The following is a 19,757-nucleotide window of genomic DNA, read 5'->3' as shown; positions in this document are numbered from 1 at the left end:
GTCTGTTGTCAGAAATCATAAATTTGGGCTAAACTCAGTGTTTTCAAAGTGGTAGTTCAGACTTTATTATATGGAAATTCATTATTTAATACAGAAAGCTTTATGAAATTGGAAAGACAGAACTTCTGCCTTACCCTTTTTTAATCATACTAAAATCACTATTGAAGAGTTCTGTTTGCATTCTCAAAATGGACACACCCACTGTCTTAGGGAAGGAGGAAAAGAGCAGCAGAGCAAGCAGTGCCATCTTCAGTGCCACGGTGTAGGAAGGTCATTCTGGGGACAAGAGAGGAAATCTAAGTTTTTTCCCAACTGCATCAGGAGTAGAATTTTCTAGTGTCATCAGAATTTCTGAACAGTGCTTTTTCTGTCATCATCAGAAATCAGCTTTTTCATTGACTTATAGAGTGACATTTTGAGATTTCTGCTTCATAATCGCAAAAGGTTGTATTAATTTTTAAGAAAAGATGACATGAGCCATTCTCAATTCATATGTTTAATTAAAGAGTCTTTTGCGTTGATCTTAGAAGCCACTGCAAGGAGGAAACAGATCTGTCTGAATAAGCCAGTTAAAGATGCTCTGGTCCCTCCACAGGTATGATATGGTCGGAGTGCAAGGAGATCTGGGAAGAGGGCCCACGTGAATATGTGGTGCATCTCTGGAACCTGCTGGACTTTGGGATGCTGTCCATCTTTGTGGCATCATTCACTGCCAGGTTCATGGCTTTTCTTAAAGCCTCTGAGGCACAAGAGTACGTAGATCAGTACGTTCAGGATGATGACCTCAATAATGTCACCCTTCCCCCTGAAGTTGCTTACTTTACCTATGGTAAGATGCTTTTTGCTATCTAATACTTCCTGTTCTTTTAGGTTAATGTGCAGCAATACTGAAAGCAGCTTTCTTTTTGTGATATTTATATAGTTTTCTTCTAAATTAACCAAATTATTTTCCCTAGATCTACCCATTCCAGCCATCTTCCTAACCATTTAGAGAGGACCCGAACCTCATTCAGCCTCTGCTCTTGTGCTGCAGCTACATTCAGGTCAATCACATCCTGAAAATGTAGCTTGAGCAACAGGTAATCAGGAACTCTGAGTGAGCAGAATAGAATTTAAATTACAGATGAATTAATCTGCTTGGCTTTCCAAATGAGAGAGGAGGGAAATGTGTGAACAAACATTTCTGTTACATCCAACACCTCGACAAAAATAAATAAGAATAGCAATAAAAATAGCTGCTGCTCATCAAAACCTACATTTTTGTAGAGCCTGTATCATTTATAAGTGCTGACACTGGGAAATGCAAGCCACAGCAGTGCCTTGAAAATGTTCATTTGGATGGCTGAAATGGTTTTCCTTCGCTATACAGAAATGAACAGAGCTTCACACAGGTGTGGGGACTGGAGACATTGCACACCTCCGCCAGCTCTAGATGGGCAAAACCCATGGGGATTTTTGCTCACAGGGGGCTGCAGGAGCTCCAGAGCTGGGCACCAAGCAGCACCAGTGTCTCCCTAGGTGTTCTGGTGGTTGTTCTGGTGCTGCATGTGGGCTGGAGAGGAGAGCTGGGGCAGTATTTCCTCCACTTAGACCCAAACAGCCCCAGAGCCACAGGCCTGACCCAGAGCAGTTCCAGAGCCACAGGACCTGGGGGGCCCCACCAGCTCAGCCTCTTGCACCCCTCTCTGCCCACACAAGCCAAGAGCCACAGAGATGAAGTTGTGGCTTTTCCCTCTCTGCCTTGCTGCTCACCCATTTAAAGTGAGTTCATGACACAAAGGTGCAAAGGCGCCAGAACAGAGTATCCCAACAAGATCCTGTGAATTCCTCCTTCTGCTGCTTTTCCTTTGGTTCAGATTACTGCAAATAATGCCTAAGTTTAGTGTTGTGGCCCTGAAGATGTCACATGTTTCATCTGTGAGGCGCAATCTTTCCATCAAGAACCTGAGTGGATGCAAGGACACTTATAAGCCATATTAATATAAATGTTTACATTTCAGCAGATTAGGTAAATTATGCATATCTGGGACTTTCTAAAGTAAAAATATTAGAGTAATCAGAGTTCAGAAATTGGTTTTAATTTAGAGATAATATGAAAATGGTACACAATGCTTATACCTGCTTCATCTGAACAAATCCTAACTTCCTTATCTAATGGTGGGGATAGAAGATCTTATTCTCCCTAATGCTTCCTTTCCATTTACTGACACAGAGCCCTGTATCCAAATCTACAGCTGTACTCCACTGTGTTGTGGTTTTGGTTCTCCATCTCAAGAGCTTCAAATGGAGAAAGCACAGCTCAGTTAATATTCAACTAGAAAACAGAAAATATCAAGTTTGTTTAAAGCCATGCTGTTTTTTTTCACTGTGTGGCTTCAGTAAATCCCAGTGACTTGGTAATTTCCTGCCTTTACCATGTGAAAAATACAACTAATTCACCATATTTGTACAGCATGTTGTGGTTCAGTGTACAATTACCCCAAATTTGTTTTTTTTTCTTTAACTCCTACCCAAATGCAAGACTGAGTCTGGAAAAGGGTCATTTATCATAGCAGCTTCCACCTAACCCTTTTTGTTACTAACACCCAGTGTACATGTATTGTTTTAGCCAGGAACAAGTGGCTCCCCTCGGATCCCCAGATCATTTCAGAAGGCCTGTATGCCATAGCTGTGGTACTCAGCTTCTCCCGCATTGCTTACATTCTTCCAGCCAACGAAAGCTTCGGCCCCCTGCAGATCTCTCTGGGCAGGACTGTGAAGGATATCTTCAAGTTCATGGTCATCTTCATCATGGTGTTCCTAGCCTTCATGATTGGGATGTTCAACCTTTACTCTTACTACCTTGGTGCAAAGTACAACCCCGCGTTTACGACGTGAGTACCCGTGGGGTGAGGCTGCTCTGCAGGGCTGGCCCCCCTGGCCCTCTGCTCAGGGGCTTCCTGCTGCAGCTCTGGGGGGAAATCACACCCAGGTTTTGACAGGGAAACTTGAACCACTGATTTATTAAAAAAATATGGATATTGATCTAGTACCGTTATCCAACTGTGACGGACAAAGTCTCTCTAACAGTTTAAAGTTAGAAAGTGCGTGTTTATTGTGGGATAGCTCCCAAATACACACTGTGATTTACAGATGATTACAGAGTCCTTTTATCTACACAAGTATTGAATACCCAAAATACAAATACATATTCATAACTTTGGTAGATCCCACTCACCATTTCATATGGCAATTAGTTCAAAAGCTGTTAAGCATGCATAGTTTGTTCCTTGAAATGGGTCAGTGGTCCCTTTCATAGGGAGGGGTCCCAAAATGAGGAAGTAAATGAAGTCTTCCTCATTCTGACCTGGTTACCTTTTCAATGCAAATATGACAAACGAACCCTTGGTAGAACTCCCATTCCCTGTCTTCAATTGGTTTCAGAACAGAGGAGGCCTACAATTGTCTTTTGTTCATAAAAGCTATTGATCAGTTTCTATATTCTTCATTATAAACCCAGCTAACCAAACATTGTGTTGACAAGCAATCAATTATTAGTTAACTACTAACTCTTAACTTCATCAGGGCCTACCCATTTATTTTAATTAACTCCAATAAAGCTCATCTCTAACTAAAACCTTAGCTCCTCTAAAATCTCTAAATTCCTTGAAGTTTATGTCTCACCACAGCCTGCAGCCCTGGCAGCCAGCTCTAGGCCTGAGTGTAAGGAGAGGAGCAGTTCAGATCCGGTTATTTCTGGAAATCAAAATAGCAGATCAGGGAAATATTTTGTGAGATGTTCAGTTCAATGTGTCAAGAAAAGCAGTGGAGAAGTTAAACCTAAGATTAATGTTCTTAAACCTGTGAGATGAAATGTATGTAAAATAAGGAAGACCTTTGCTTCTCCAAGAGCCAGCATTGCGGGTTCAATTCCCATAGGAGCCATTCATTTAAGAGTTAGACTCAATGGTCCTTGGGGGTCCCTTCCAACTCAGAATATTCTATAATTGCGTGGTCTGTTTTAGGACATCATCTCAGTGCAGCTGTGATTACTGGGTGCCCTTCTGCAGAGCCAGCTGCTGGCCATGTGCTCAAAACAGAGCAAACCACGCAGGGTGCCTGTGATGTGGGGTTCAAGTCCTGGCTGGGAGCTCACCAGCAGAAGCCACGTGAGAGCGGCACAGAGCATCACACCCGGCTCCTCCCCACAGTGGCTCTGCCTGGGCCACGCTCCCCTGCCAGCACTCCCAGCCCTGCAGAGCTGCCTGTGCTGGGCGTCCCTCCTTCACCTTGTCAGGGATGTTGGGAAGAGAAGGAGGTTGGCAAATGCCAATGGAATGAGGTTCAGGGTGAGGCTGCTGTTGAACTTACAGCCCTTTGGTGGCAGGGCAAAATGCAGCCTGGATTCTCCAGGACCCAGCAACACAAGTCCCAGTCCTGTAGGGGACAGTTGAGGTCCTGAAGGAATTTTCAGAGCAGGGGAGAGTCCTGCTGAGTATGAGGGATGTGTCCCAAGCATCCAGGGAAAAGCCTCCTGTCTCACTGCAGTGTGGCACCAGCAGAGCACTGGGACAGTCTGTTTTGTGTCTCAGAAATTCAACTTGACTTGCCTTAGGGACACAGGGGAGGTTTTTCCTTCCCACATACCTGTCTTGGTAAGATGTTTTCCCCTTGCTGTGAGCTGAGTTCCAGGAAACAACTCCCAAGCCATAGTGCCTGAGCCCACAGTGGTTACTGTGTGCACAGCAGACATTTGATGCTGCATTTGATGTGTCAGTCCTGGAACGTGTTACACAGTGAGCCTGGGGCTAAGCTCATCACTCCTCTTGCAGAAATTACCTTTCCAGCATAATTTCTGTCCTGCAAGTTGCTGTTGCCTCACAGTTTTACCTCACCACCCTCTTGTGCCACATGTAACCTGTAACACAATGTTTACTTTCCCCTGTTGAGCCAAATTTGCGTTCTAGACCTCTCCTGGAGCCTCAGGGTGCATTTTAATGGAAAGATTTGTGAGACCAGATGCATTTACATCTATCTGTGCTCAGTAGTTAGGGAGAAGAGAACTGAGTGTGTGGGATGTGACTTGCTTCAGATTTGAAAAGAAGAAGATGCCCTTGAAGCACAAGATTTAATGAGAATCAAGGCTGTACCATCCCTGGCTGCCTGGTGGCACAGCAGCCCTCACTTGTGGCATCCCCCAGGCACATCCCTGGAGAGCAGCACTGACAAATTCCAGTTACTGGTGCAATTCAGCACAGTAGCTCTCTTATTAGCACTCATTATCTAAGTGCATCTTCCAGTAGCTACTGTCTTTTGATTGAAATAATGATCAAATATTCACTTAAATGATGACTGCTCACTGGAGTAAAGATTGCTTTAAATGCCCAAGGGATATTTGGAGAGATCCTCCTTAACTTCAGCCTGCTGACTACTTATCCTGGGGGGACTTCATGTTCTTATAAAGCAAATCTTCCATGAGCATAAATTTTCCTTTCAAGAATTTGGAAGAGCCTTTAAAAATACCTACTTTCTTCTGATAATTTAAACACACAGGAGGTGGCAAATGACGATCAGTGAAAATGAGCCCTTTCATCATGTGAAACAAAGAGAACAGATTTACATTCATTCCAAAAATCCTTCTTAGACATTCCATGCAACAAACTAGAAGCCCTGAGGTAGACAGCCTCAAACAATTTTAATAAGCTAATTGCAAGGTTGTTTTGGCAGATGGGCAGACACCAGCAATGCTTCCTGCTTTATTTTGGGTGGCTGCTTGTTGGCCTTGCTGAAGGTGGTGGTCTCCTGCTGCCATCAGCTTACTCATGGAAAGGAGGAAGATTTCAGTATTAGAGCTTGGGTATTACAGCTTTTATTACAGCTTTACAGGTATTACAATCTATTATCTTTGTTTCATTCCCTGAAAAATCCCTGGGGCACAAAGGGGTCATGCTTACTTTGGTGGCCTCATAACCCTTCTGTGACTGCAGCAGCATCACAGAAGGCATCTCCTGGGAGCATGTTGGTGAATTCTGATGAGGATAGGTGAAATTTTACAGCGAGTTCTGCAGTCAGAAATGTGAATATTTAACTCTGATTCTCAGAGGTCACTTAGACAGTTGTGACAGAAAAAGACCCAGTGGATTTGTGCCCATAATTGACTGTGGGCAGTTCCAAACAGCACTGGCAGCTCCCTGGATTGCCTCAGTGGGAAGCCTTAGACAAAATACTTCAAATTACACATTTTAAAAAAGCACACCTTCCCAGGGCAGTATGTAAGCAGAAAAAAGAGTGTACACTGAGGGAATTGCTTGCTTAGTTCTAATGATAAGTTAGTGAATATTTGGTTTAACTTTCGCCCTCCCTTTCTACTGTACTTTGAAATTGTGTGCTCAATTTCTTCTCTGTTCACCTACAGAGCAAGCACATAGCACCCTAGTGGCCTCTGTTTTGAGTTATTATACACAGTTTCTGTCATTTCTTCCCTTTTGATGTTCTGGAAGCAAAGGAAATAAGGATGCAGTTGTCTTTACTCCACATTAGTTAAATATAGAAATTATTTAACTAAATACACTTTTAAAATTTTTTGGAAGTTCTTCAATGCTGAAGAGCAGATCATTTCCCCAGCAGTTGCCACCACACCAGCTATGTTTATCTGTTTATCAGATGCTGTGTACAGCACACAGCTCTTGAAACAGCCTGTAATTAAGAACATGCTATGCAAACAAATCGAAGCGGAGGCAAGGCTGATTGTGTTCATCTTGCTTTCTGCATCAGAAATCAGGCTGAAGGCTACAAGGCAAGGTTTCCTGCCTCACTCTCCCCAAAGGGGAATGTGACTCACTGTTCAGTGCCAAAGCTACTTCGAGGCTTGGAGGCTTTTTTCTACTTGTTTTGTTTTGTGAGAATGTGATAGTTTTGTAGATTGCATTGACTGTGTTGCTTTTTTGGCAGAGTTAGTTCTCCAATTCACTTAAGGAGATAAATCTGAAAGGATGCCTTAAGGTTTCTTAAAGAGGAGGGCACAAGACTGATATGAGAGCCTTGCCATGATCCTTTTTGACGAAAAGCACATTGCTGTATACAAAAGTGAGGAAAATCTGCAAATAAATAACTGGTTATGGTCTGTCAGGAAGCATCACCTTCCTCAGTGCAAAATCTTTAAATTTTACTGAAATAAGTGTAATGGAACAAACAAACAAACAATCTCTGTGGTCTCCCCAGTGCAGTCAGTTCTACCACAGTAAAGAGGTAGAACTGACAGTAAAGAGGGTGATTGCTGCATAGGCACCTCCACAGGGAGCATCTGCCAATCTGTCACTGCCAGACCCCACTGCTGCCAGGAGCTGTCAGTCTGGGCAGGACTCCTGACTTCCTAATCCCTTCATTTGTTTGCCTTTGAGAAGGATAAAACACCTGCTGACCTTGCAGGAAGGGGGTAAATTGCTTAGCTGGCAACAAGGAGACACCTTGGCATCTTGGAGTCTTTGGGAACTTGGCTCCCAACGTCCTCCTCTCATGTTTTAGTGAGATGTTCTTGAAAAAAAAAAGAAAAACAAAAAGCCCAACCGATGTTCCCTGCAACCTGTGCCAAATCTCGTGCAAGCTGGCAATAATCTAAAAGGGAGAAGGAAAGAGTCATGCAGCCTTTGTAAAGGGTAGGGATGGACTGGTACAAGGTCTCCTTAAACCATTTCCTCTGACAGAGACCTGCATCTGCCTGGGGGCACTGCTAAACATCATTTTGGTGCTACAGGTTAGGTCAGCCTCTCCAGCAGCCGCCCAGCCCCACCACCACGGGCACTGGTCCCTTACCTGACACTGGAAATCAGGTTTATGGACATGACAGAGGAACCTGGCACCCCATCCTTACCTCCGGGGCTCAGGGTGGTAAGGCTGCTCACAGCTCTCAATTTACTTTTCAAGGAGAATCTGGCGCTGCTCGAGTATAGAGGTCAATGCTCAAGCTGCAGAAAAGGAGCAGAGCTGACACATTGTATTAAAATCTGCCAGCAGGGTGGAAAACTGAGGGAACCTTTCTAAATTAAAAAGGAAAGTTAATAGCAGGGTGCAGCTGGGCTCAAGGCTGGAGTTATGGTTTTTATTAGTTTGGGAAATCACCTCGGTGGTGGGTTTCAATGCCAAAGATCATTGCTGCAATATCTCTTCCTGGACTGGAAAGTACAACATCTATTGAAGGAGCAGGGGCCAGATTGCCACTGCACAGTGCAGGGAGCCTGACACATGAATGCCAGGTCAGCTCTGCTGCAGAGAGGGCAGGAGAACAGAGCAGGGTGTCACAGGAGAGGAAAAGCAGGTGGAACAGTGCAGCTTGGTCACACATCCCCCAAGGGTGTCTCTGCAGCCCTGCAGAGCAACAGGGTCGGGGAGTGGGGCATCCGTGACTCTGGTTATCTGTGAAATTGTGCAACACTTATTTGAAACATCACTCAAAGTCACTTCCCAGGAAACAATATAAAGAGTAAATATTATACTGTTTACTGCAGTTTTACTACTACTTGTAAATGAGCCGTGGAGTACCACAAATTATGATGAGAATTAAAAACCAGTTTGCTGCAGCAGAAAGGAGCTGTCCAGGAATCTGCACCAGCCTTTCAAAGGGTTGAAATTAATTTCTCTTGCTTTTATGAATGATGTAATTGACGCTGGAATTGATGTAATGTTTATTTTTCCTGTTGAATATGCCATGGTTTGTGTCTATAAGCAGTTTTTATAAACAGATTTAGCAGGATTACTAAGATGCTACCCTAGTAAGAAAAATTTCATCAAAGTAATTTTTTATGGCATTGTTTCATTTGAAGGTGCTGGCAGGTAGGAGGAGAAAGGAGGCAATTAACTGTTAACTAAGGATTGCTCAGCAAAGGCAAAATGCCTTCTAAGTTAAATATTAGGCAAAATGCTTTCAAAATGTGCCAGCATCCCTTCTCCTCCTCCTCCTTCTGTTCTTCTCAGCTGTTACTGCTCCCCTCCCCTGTTACAGCCCCAACTCGGATCAGATTCTCCTTCTGACCTGTTAGTCCAGCTTCATTCTTTCCAGCCCCACTTCTCTTTGTCATTGGCTTATTCCCCTTTTTCCTATCTTTCAGCCTTTTAATTTTACTCTTGCTCCTTTCTACTTTCAAGCAAGGATAATAATCAAATCAAAATGCCTCTCTGCAACATCTTCTACCACTCCTTAAATCCAATTTCTTCCTATGAATGCTTGGGTGTCTGACACGTTTGGAGTCCCAAAGCAGGATGGGAAGAAAATCAAACTATGGTCTGACTATATTTGCACTCTGTGTTCTTTATATGAATGCCACAATGCAGAACTTTTCAATCCTTTCTCCTGGGTAAAAGACATGCTTCTCTTCTGCCCTGGAAACTGCAGAGAAGGAGGTCAGACCTGGTTCTATCTTCTTGGGATGAAAAAAGAGTGAATGAGTGAGTAGAAGCAAAAGCCCTACATAAAAAGTTTCAAACTGCAAGTTGCCCATGGATTTGTCATCCCTATTAGGGACACAAAATCCAAGTGTAATGCACCTGATAAGAACAGATGGAGCAAATCAGGGCACACTGTAACTTTGTAGAATTAATCAGAAATCATATTTCTTTATCAAATCAGGAAATGTGATTTGGCACATCCCTGGGTGATGGATAATGGGTGGCAATGACTGTGCTAAGATATATTTATATTTGTGGATTGCTGCTTTTATTATTAGCATGTGGCCTGGCTAACCCAGTGTCAACTCTATTAAGAGATTGTTTGTTTTCTTTTTAGGGTAGAAGAAAGTTTTAAAACCTTATTCTGGTCAATATTTGGCTTATCTGAAGTGATATCTGTGGTGCTGAAGTATGACCATAAATTCATTGAGAATATTGGATATGTACTCTATGGAGTATATAACGTGACTATGGTGGTTGTGCTGCTTAATATGCTAATAGCCATGATCAACAACTCCTATCAGGAAATTGAGGTAAGATAAATCAGATTACAAACACAAACTTAATTATTACTGATAATGAAAATGCTAAAAACCCAAGGAGGCTGTAGTTTACTTTATATCCAAGGTTAGAATCCTGAAAACATTATATGTGGTATAACAGTTAAGGCTGAGTCTGTCCCCAAATTATGATTGAATTAATAATACACAATTAATCATTTCTATAACTATTTCAGCTTCCTTGTTTTTAATGACCCTCTGTGAGTAAACCAAATTTCCTTAACATGTATTTAATGAAAGTGGTTTGTGATATTTTTTATTCCTTTTGTTGGTTATGATAATTTATCCATGTGTGCTGCCTTAGCTGCATTGTTTGCTTATGACAGAGTAATATTTCTTCTGATTTTTTGCCCTGTTCTCTACTGCTTAAACACTCCAGCCCACGTAGATATGAAACTCATGTGCATTCATGAAAATGTTTAGAAATTCCATATTGTCCAATTACCAGGCATAAAACTTGATACAATGTTTTGAAGAGTCTTTAGGGTCTGCAAAACATGACTTCATGGACATGTACAAAATCCATCTTTTAAAGCATATAAACAGAGCCCTCAAGGAATATTAATAGGTTTCTGCAGAAAGGCACTTGCAGGGCTTACCCAGCCCTGTTCAGTAGTGTGTCTATCAGCAGAGTGGATTTGCTAAATGCTTTAGACATAAACAAATCTCTGCTAATCTAAATAAAGGCAGAAAAAAATACATTATTTGGATAATGTTAATGTTGAGTCACCTTTTACTTCTGATTTGTTAAATGTCAAACTTCTGCAGTTAGATTTGTAGTAATTACTTGTCCTAATCTCCCCTCAAAACCTGACATTGAAAAAGGCCAGGGCTGAAAATATTTTCTCACTGTAATGTCTGATTCATCCATGAACTGTAGTACAAATATAACTCTATCCTGTGCATGCTGTAACTGAGTCTAAATGTCAGAGAGACCTTACACATGCTCTCTGCCCCAGAACCTTTCAGGACTGCAGAAAGCAGAGTCATTTCTCCAAAGGTTTCTAATCACACAGGATGAAGCAATTCCTTGAATTCTATTCACCTGAAACAAGTTTTACTTCAGAAGAGGTCTCAGCCTCTTACTGCATTTTCCAGTTTATTGTCGTAGACAGAGATGCTCTTGAAGAAAAAAGATCTCTGAAAATATCTGAATAGATGGCCTATATTAACTTTCCAGTTTAAACTTTGTGAAAGCCATTTTCTTGGCAAAATGGTTTGTCATCCTTCTTGATTGCATGGAAAGTTTCAAAATTTTGTTAAAGATTGCTTGTAACTATCAGCAAGCAAAACAAGTGTGAATGTTTGGCCCAGATCCTCCTAACTGAAGAAAAACTAGTTATTCTCCTAGTAATTCATTTCAGTACTCACTAGAGTGAGATTTCGAGAGCTCTCTGCGAGTCTCTGTGAAGATTAAAGAGAGCTCTAGAATCTGAGTCAAATAGGTTGGAAAAAACCTATAAGCATTCATCCAAATGGCTAAGGCCACCACCGAACCATGTCCCCAAAGTGTCACATCTGCACATCTTCCAGTATCCCCAGGAGTGGTGACTGACTGCAGAGGAAGTCCCTATTGCCAAAGTGTTTGTCTGACCAGAGCAATGTCAGTGATGTCCTGGGATGGACATTACTGAGGAATTAAATTCCATTATGGTCAGTGAGCAGATGGTTTGCTATTAGCTGGAGTGACAAGACCATATTTGCCTGCCTTCCATTTAACATCTCTCTTTGCTGCTTCTGGTTTTGCTCTGTTTATGCCTCAAGTATTGGTGCTTCCTGACAAAATTTGGATTTATGGAAAGAAATCCTTTTGCTAGCCATAGAACAGAACTACTCCCATCAGTAGTACCTCTAACTGCTTAACAGAAGGGCATTAGAACTGTTCACTGGTGGTTTGTTCTGTAATTCACCTTAAGGATTCTGTGAGGTGCAACCCTAAACCGTGAGAACTGCAAATGGCAGAAGGGAATGCTGCTGCTCTGGTGAAGACACACTGCTGTAGCTGTGGCAGAATTCATCTCCGTGGTGTCATGGCATTTCCTGAGCAGGTTCCAGAGGTTCAGGGTAATCAGAGGGTATGAATTCCAGCAGAACACACAATTCCAGATGTACACGAGTACAGGGAGCTGGCAGATCCACAGCTCTGCTGCTGCTTCTGCCCTCCATGTAAAGCACAATGAACACAGTGTCTGATAAATGCTCCTGGTACATGGCCCTGATCATCCTCCTGTATAAATGCCAAGTGAACGATTTCCTCCATAAAATATTTGCTAACCTTGCCCTTGTTATTGGAAGTGATCCTGGCCCACTTTGACAGTTCATAAAGGACATTCAGAGACACTGAATGATGGAGTTTTTCTCTACCTTCATCAGTGGCAGGAGGTGAACAGTAGGAGAATTGAGGGGTTTAGGGATACATGGTGGTGAATACAGACAGGACCCAAGAGGAAATCAGCTGATGATAGAAGAATGCTCATCCAGCAGTGTCTGAGCCTCCCAAAGGGAATTCCTGGCCAGAGCAGTGGTAACAGATGGCACAGAGCATTGCAGTTCATCACAGACAGTCTTTGCTGTTGTTGTGCTCATAAAAAAAAATTTCTGCTTTCCATGTCTCTATGTTCTGACACATTCATTTGTCAGCAGAGCAAAAAACCAGATTGTTACTGAGACAACCCCTTTGATATACAAGAAAATAGTCTAATATTTGGAACACACATATGCTCTATGCTTTATGCATCATTTTGTTTAAATTTTCCTTGTTTTGAAATTACCACAGAGAAACCTACAAATACATGTTTTGTGCAGGGGCCTTGTTCTGGGAGGCAGAATTTGGTTGTAGTTAACTCCTACCTGTATGTTTGTCCTGGTCAGAGCTAAATTCCTTCCTATTTACTAATTTGGGTGTTGATTTGTTTTTCCTTCTTCCCTTCCCAAGGAGGACGCAGATGTGGAGTGGAAGTTTGCACGTGCCAAGCTCTGGCTATCCTACTTTGATGAAGGAAGGACTTTACCTGCTCCTTTTAATCTAGTGCCAAGCCCTAAATCATTTTATTATCTCATACTGAGAATAAAAATGTGCCTCATAAAACTCTGCAAATCTAAGGCCAAAAACTGTGAAAATGACCTTGAGATGGGGATGCTGAACTCCAAAAAACGGGTATGTTTTACTTCTACTTTTCAGCTTCTTTGTGGAAAGGATTCATGCCAGGGAGCTTCTGGAGAGGGCTGGATGGTACACAGGGACCAGTGCACATTGCTCTATCACATTGCAAGCAGAGGGTCCTCCCAAAGGAGTGGCCTCATTGCACCAGGGAAAGGGCAGTCTTTGTAAAAGAAGGCACCTTTTTAACTTTTGTAAAAGCAGGCACTCCAAGGCCAAATAAGCAAGGTCAGAGAGAGGGGCAGAAGCAGAGGCACAAAGAGGTTCACAACTTGTCTGGCTCAGGGCCATCGTTCCAGGCTCTCCCAGCTGAGCTGTGTGACACTGCCCAGGGAGGGGACAACAGGGCAGCACTCTCCAGCTGAGATGTGTGCAGGCCACCCTCAGCTGTAACCTTGGAAGGAAGACTGAGGAGAAGGGAAGTTGGAGGTGGCTTTGCAGAATTTGCCTTTGGGACATGCAGGCTGCTTTAAGGCCTGCCTGGATCTCTTGGAGGAGCAAACAGAGCCCTCCAGCTCATGGTTAACCATCCAGGTCATAGTGAACCATCCAGGTCATAGTGAACCATCCATGTCCTGGTGAACCATCCAGCTCCTGGTGAGCCCTCCAGGTCATGGTGAACCCTCCAGCTCATGGTGAGCCATCCAGCTCATGGTGAGCTCCTCAGCTCATGGTGAGCCATCCAGCTCATGGTGACCTCTCCAGCTCATGGTGACCCCTCCAGGTCATGGTGAGCCTCCCAGCTCCAGGCAAAGCCCACAGCCTCCAAAGAGGATCATCCTCCCAGGAGTTTGAGAGAACTGCTCAGGTCTGGTGCTCACCCACTCTCTGCCAGCACCTAAATTGAAGGGAGAAGTCTGCCCATGGGGTTTACTCTGTATTATCAAATAATTTAACTATCAACATGGGGAGCATTGCTGAGATAGACAAGCATGTCTACAAATGCATTTAACACTGCTATTGATTACTGGAAGAACCACTAGAACAGTGGATTCTCAAAATGAAAGAAGTGTTTTTCCTTCAACTACCTCAAATAATGATTTTAAAATGCTTTTTAAATGTTATTTGAATCAGACTGCACTAAGCTCGCTTTGTTTGAAATGTAATTTCTGCTTCAAAGCCTAAAACAAAGTAATAAAATTTTCTCTAAGCCTCTGCTTCCCTAAGCCTGATGAGGGAAAGTGTATGGCTTGCCCTTTTTCATGGAACTCATGCAAAATTCATATTTTCCATGGCTTTAGCATAAACAATTAAGAATATCAGTCATTTCTTGCTTGCCTATTGATTTTGTTCATGTATCATCTTTAAGAGTCTCTGTAAACTCATGATACACCTGATGAGTAAGAAAGAAATTTTTTAAAGATTACATTATTACTTCAGACTTTCAACCTAATCATTATAAACATCCTGATTTGAAAGAAAAAAAACATCAGGATCTCTGTTTCAACCATGGAAGAAAAGCCCTTATCCAGGGCCTCCCCTCTACATACAATTGCATATAGGTGCAGAAGTCTATGATATTTATTCCTCTGAATAAGTTTTTTTTTTTGTTCGTATAGGACCAAAAACCTCAGAGGTGGATTACAGTCAAAGAAACCTCCAAGAAATATTGTGTGTAGTGTCCACAAAAGTCTCCTTGGAAGTTTCTAGAGCTGTCATGCCTCTGATAAAAATAAAATCATCTGTTTAAAAAATGCATCTTTTTCTTGACCAGAAAGAAATATGAAAGGGTACTGCTGTTTTAAAAGTACCCGTGAAAATAAATTATGTTTCAGAATTTGGTTTTGTCCCGCAATCTTGTTCTTTCCCAATACAAGTAGTTATCTTGTGTTCTGAATTGATAAGCATCAGCCTCATTAAGATAAAAGTATTTTGTGCCTCCTCACGCCTTGTTGTCTAAAGCTTGTGTGTGAATACCATTTCTGTCTAGATAATTCAGAATCCAGATTTTTCCATTAATTTGTGTAATTTTTGTTTTTTTCTGTCTTCCAAAAATTTCCTTTTTTTGGCCTGAACGTTCTGGCTTTTACTCTTCTGTACATAGAACCATTTCCCACTGTTTTTCAGCTTGGTTTGGGGCTGTCTGAGTATGAGAAGCTATCATTGATTTAATCATGTCATGATGTTTTATAATTTCAGAAAGTTCGTTTTCACTCTAGCATTCAAAACACAGAGAGTTTTTCCGGGAAGAACGCTTACACCAAGCCCACGAGATACCAGGTAATCAGAGCATGAACGCAGGAGCCAGGGGAGAGCTCTGCCAGTGCCCAGCTCCTACCTGCAGGAATCACCTTTGCCTTCTCCAGCCGATGCTGTCCTGGCATGTGCCAGGCTGGGCACTGGCTCAGGCCTGGGCTGGGGTGTTTTGGAAACAAAGGCAGCCTGTACCCCATGGAAACACGCATGGTGTTAGCATTTGTCATGCTAATTAATGCCTCTCGAGGGTGTTTAACTCAATACACATCACCCAACCTTTACTCCTCTCATCTTGCATTGACAACATTTCATCCCCCACCTCTCCAGCTGCTGCATTAACATCTGCATGTGCTTCCTCTGGCTCGTCCTGCCCAGCTAACCCTGCAATGTGCTACGGTTCAGAACCCCCCCTGTGGCTGCAGAGGTGGCACAGGGTACCACAGCTGTCTGTCCAGCTCCCGCGTGGTGCCAGCAGATGTGTTATTTCTTGTGCAAACGTGTCCCAGGGCAATACAAAATGTGCCCCGCAGGATTTTTGCCTTCTTTTTTAGCATAAAGTGGAAAGGAATTCGATGGCAAGTGTTGTGTCTGAAGGGACTGACATTAAAGACAGACGAGGAAAATAGGAGTTAAATTGGCTAAAATGTGCAAGGGCAATTCCAGAAGTGGTTTGTCTTGTGTTGGTACAGCTTCCAGCACAATGGGCTCCCAAGCTGTTCAGCAGACCAGTAAGAAATTTCTACTGCTTTTAAAAATTTTTCATGCTTTTCTACCAAAATTGGAGGGGTATCTAAAATTCTAAGTTAGAAATGGCATGCATTCACTCTGGCATCTGGAGTTAGCTGGCTTGATTCTATCAAAGGAAAAGGGATGAGAGATTGTGTCCTGCTCAAAGTGGCATTTCAGCACTTCTGACATGTCCCCATCCATTCAAACCCACAGGTGATGTGTCAGCCTCTCTTGGACTGGTTCTCTTCCTGTAGCTATTATTTCTCAATGAGACCACCCAGTGTTTGTGGTAAATTAGACCTTTATTTCCAATATTGAAAAAGCCAAAGGTGACCTGGAAAAATAGACAGAAAAAGACAAGTACCTGTTATTTTGTTTTAATAATGCCAGGTTTGTCTTCAAACTACCTTAGAACATTCTGGTTGCTGCAGAAAGAAATTGCCCAAATAATATAATAATGCCCAATAATATAAGGAGAATGTAATAGTCTTGATTATCTAAACATAAAGAAGAAGGAACAGTGTGATAATCTGTCTGGAAGGCTTTTCTTCTACTACTAGGAAAACCTTTGAAGCAGTTGCTTCTTGCTTAGCAGTGTTTATTGAGGGATGTATCTGCAATCTCTGCAGTCTGTGTGCTTAAGACTACATATGAACAGTGCTCTAGAGGGATAACAAAAATATACAGAATTTAAACATGCAATATTTTGAAAAGCATGAGGAACAAGTCAATACAGCTGCCATGATTTGGGAATAAATTAGTCTAGGAAAAACAGTATCTTTATTAAAGAAAATATGGGAAGTGGTGTAAGGAGAGGTTATGTATAATTTTTTTCCAGGTAATAAGAACCTGTGTACTGACTCCTTGTTTTAGTCTAAATCTCCTGTGACTTCTGCTCTGGAAAAAATTACTTATTTTTGGCTCCAGGATTTCCCTACTTTCCCCAAACATTACTTCATTTATGTTTTCTCAGGTGACAGCCCTACCTCCCTCTGGATTCTACTGCCTTGGCCATCTCCAGCACACCGTAGGTGCACTGTACCTCATCTCTGCTGCCTTAGCGGCTCGCCTGCTTAGCCAGATGCCTCTGGCATAAAGGACAGTCTTAGTCATCCCATATTCCATGGCTGCATGGCATAGACAAATGACTGGATCCTTCTTTGATCTTCACAAGCCTTTTGCACTGCTATAATCCTTATTTGGCTAGGCAGAAAAAAAGAGCAGGTGTACTGTTTTCTTAATTTCACACCATTTGTAGCATTTTTCAGGCGTTCCAAGCAGAGATGTGATTGCTCTGTGAAGAAGTGAGTCCATGCTGGGAGAGGTTTCTCCTTTGGCACTGGACATCTGGTCAATCAAAGACACTGAGCTCTCTTGTGTTTGCAGAGGATGTATGTAAATCTCTGCCTCTGAGAGAGCACTTCTTTTTATGTTTATATAAAACATGTTTTTTCTGTATAAGTTTTTATTATAAGATTTTTTTCCCCACTGGGGTGTCTTTTCTACAGTGAAGACAAGGCCATCAGCTGTACCCCAGAGTGCAGCCCAAAACTGCCAAAGTTACTTTCCTTCCAGATAAATGGAACCTAGACAACCTTGGAACAATAGCACATTGCAAGCTCATATCCATAACCATACTTACTCTTCCTTACTAACAATCATCTTCCATTTTGTAAATTTACATGGCTTTGTATTTTTCACCATATATGTCTCTTAAATCCACATTTCCATAAGAAACTTTTCTCCCTTAAGCCAAGTTGCCCACCTTTGTTCAGACTCTATTTTCTCTGTCCTTCTCTAAATTTATTTTCTCTTAAACACCCAATGACAAGGCTAACAGAGTCTTTCTGTGGACCTCAGGTCAGCTGCATTGTGAGTGAGTTTGCTAACATCATTAATTACCACTTATTTCTTCCTGTAAAGTACTATTAGGCAGCAACATGCTAAAAGAAGGCTCTGGAACCCATTTCCTTAGCTTTTTATTGGATCATCTGTGTTTTCTTTCTGTCTGTGGGACATGCTCTACATTCACATGCATCCCACAAGGAACCCCAAAGTGCTGAGTGATTGAGTGGCTGTAAATCAACTACTGTAGTGCAATGTTCACAATATAAAATGTAAAATAAATAGGGAAAAAATAAAAAATAAAAAATATCCCTAGTGAAACCAGATGAATTGCTCATAAGAAGTCTGGCATGTGGAGAGTCTCCCACTGAAGCAGTGTTTCTGTTCTCCTTCCAGAAGATAATGAAGCGTCTGATCAAGCGCTACGTGCTGAAGGCTCAGGTTGACCGGGAAAATGATGAGGTCAATGAAGGCAAGTGGAATTTTATAACTGACCCACCTAAGGGGCATGAGCTGTTATTGCTGCTGATCTGGCCAGTAGGAGGGTTGAGCTTAGTTAAGATGCTCTGTAGAGAGAGCTTGCTCATGCTCACACTCAGGTGAGCAGTGCTGACTCTGAGCCACCCTTGTGCCCTTGAAATTCCAGATCGTTGCTTGTCCTTAGCAGAACACAGATCTCACAGGATCTTCACCCAGCCCTGCTCACCCCTGTAGCTCTAGCTCTTCTTCCTTTACAATTACCAGGGTATTGCCAACACCCAACCTCACCTTGGTGTCTAGGTAAAGCATTTTCTGACTGCCCTGCCCAGGCCTGCCCCAAGGACCCTGTTTTGAATGGGATCCAGATTCATATTGCTGTGGTGGCATGTGAGATTTGTGTGCAGATAGAAAAAAACCTCTAACACCTCGTAACTACCCTCCTGCAAATACCCTATGTAGGTGGAGATCAGGTTGTGGAGAGAGAACAAATTTGAGAAGGAAACATGAACTCTCCACACATATTTGCTGTTGCTGTTGGTACCACTACTGCAAGTACAGGTTATTCCTTATAACTACAGATATTGTATGTGTAATGCAGGGAGATCAAATGCAGCTCCACACACATTCCTGACTGAACACACTGCAATTATTGCTCTCTCAGGTCTTGGAACCATAGGGATTGCTGACTTGGTTCAGTATGGCTAACAAGAACATTTTCCTCTTTCAGGAGAACTTAAAGAAATCAAACAAGATATTTCCAGTCTCCGCTATGAACTCTTAGAGGAAAAGTCCCAAGCTACTAGTGAGCTGGCAAAACTAATACAGCAGCTGAGTGACAAGTTTGGGAAGACCTTAAATAAGGACATTTGATGGAGAATACAGAGAAAGACAACTTGTTTTCTAAACATTGTTCATTCTCAACCAGCATCTAAGGAGGGCAGAAAATGTGAAAGATGGGTACTGCACACTCAGCTTTTGCTGACAAGCAAGTGTTGGTAGGAGCACTTTGTGTTTCTCCTGCACTTGGTGAGTGACCAGTTAAATCTTTTCTGATACAAAAGTGACTTAATGGTAAAAATCTATGCCCCTCGACATCAGAAACAGATGCACCATAGAGAAGGCACCTCCAATTAAAGGCAAAAAAAGCCAGATCTTCATTCACCCGACTCCAGAGAAGACAGTGTAACTGTGCTCATTAACACCAACAGAGTCTGTACTGACCAGGAATGGGTGAAGCCTGAAGGGAAAATGTGCCAAGCATATTCCCTGCAAAAATTTTTAAATTCCTATTCTTGGGTGTGTACTCTCCTTTTATGTTTACATTGGGAACCCTGAATACAACTTTGGCAACCCTGAATATAACTTTG

General features: G+C 42.3%; 1 protein-coding gene across 1 annotated transcript in view; it reads left to right on the top strand.

Moving 5' to 3' along the window:
• Positions 1–19,260, top strand: part of TRPC7 (transient receptor potential cation channel subfamily C member 7) — a 64,499-nt gene extending 45,239 nt beyond the window's left edge. Inside the window, exons 5-12 of the mRNA XM_030957395.1 lie at positions 596–829; positions 2,609–2,873; positions 9,758–9,953; positions 12,916–13,137; positions 15,280–15,360; positions 17,039–17,092; positions 18,307–18,382; positions 19,118–19,260. Coding sequence (XP_030813255.1) covers positions 596–829; positions 2,609–2,873; positions 9,758–9,953; positions 12,916–13,137; positions 15,280–15,360; positions 17,039–17,092; positions 18,307–18,382; positions 19,118–19,260 — 1,271 coding nt within the window. The remainder of the gene's footprint in view (positions 1–595; positions 830–2,608; positions 2,874–9,757; positions 9,954–12,915; positions 13,138–15,279; positions 15,361–17,038; positions 17,093–18,306; positions 18,383–19,117) is intronic.
• The last annotated feature ends 497 nt before the right edge of the window (positions 19,261–19,757 follow it).

The sequence above is a fragment of the Camarhynchus parvulus genome, chromosome 13, assembly GCF_901933205.1.
Source record: "Camarhynchus parvulus chromosome 13, STF_HiC, whole genome shotgun sequence".
Classification (NCBI taxonomy): Eukaryota; Metazoa; Chordata; class Aves; order Passeriformes; family Thraupidae; genus Camarhynchus; species Camarhynchus parvulus.
The sequence above is the reverse complement of the archived record's forward strand: the minus strand, read 5'-3'. Positions and strand labels throughout refer to the sequence as shown.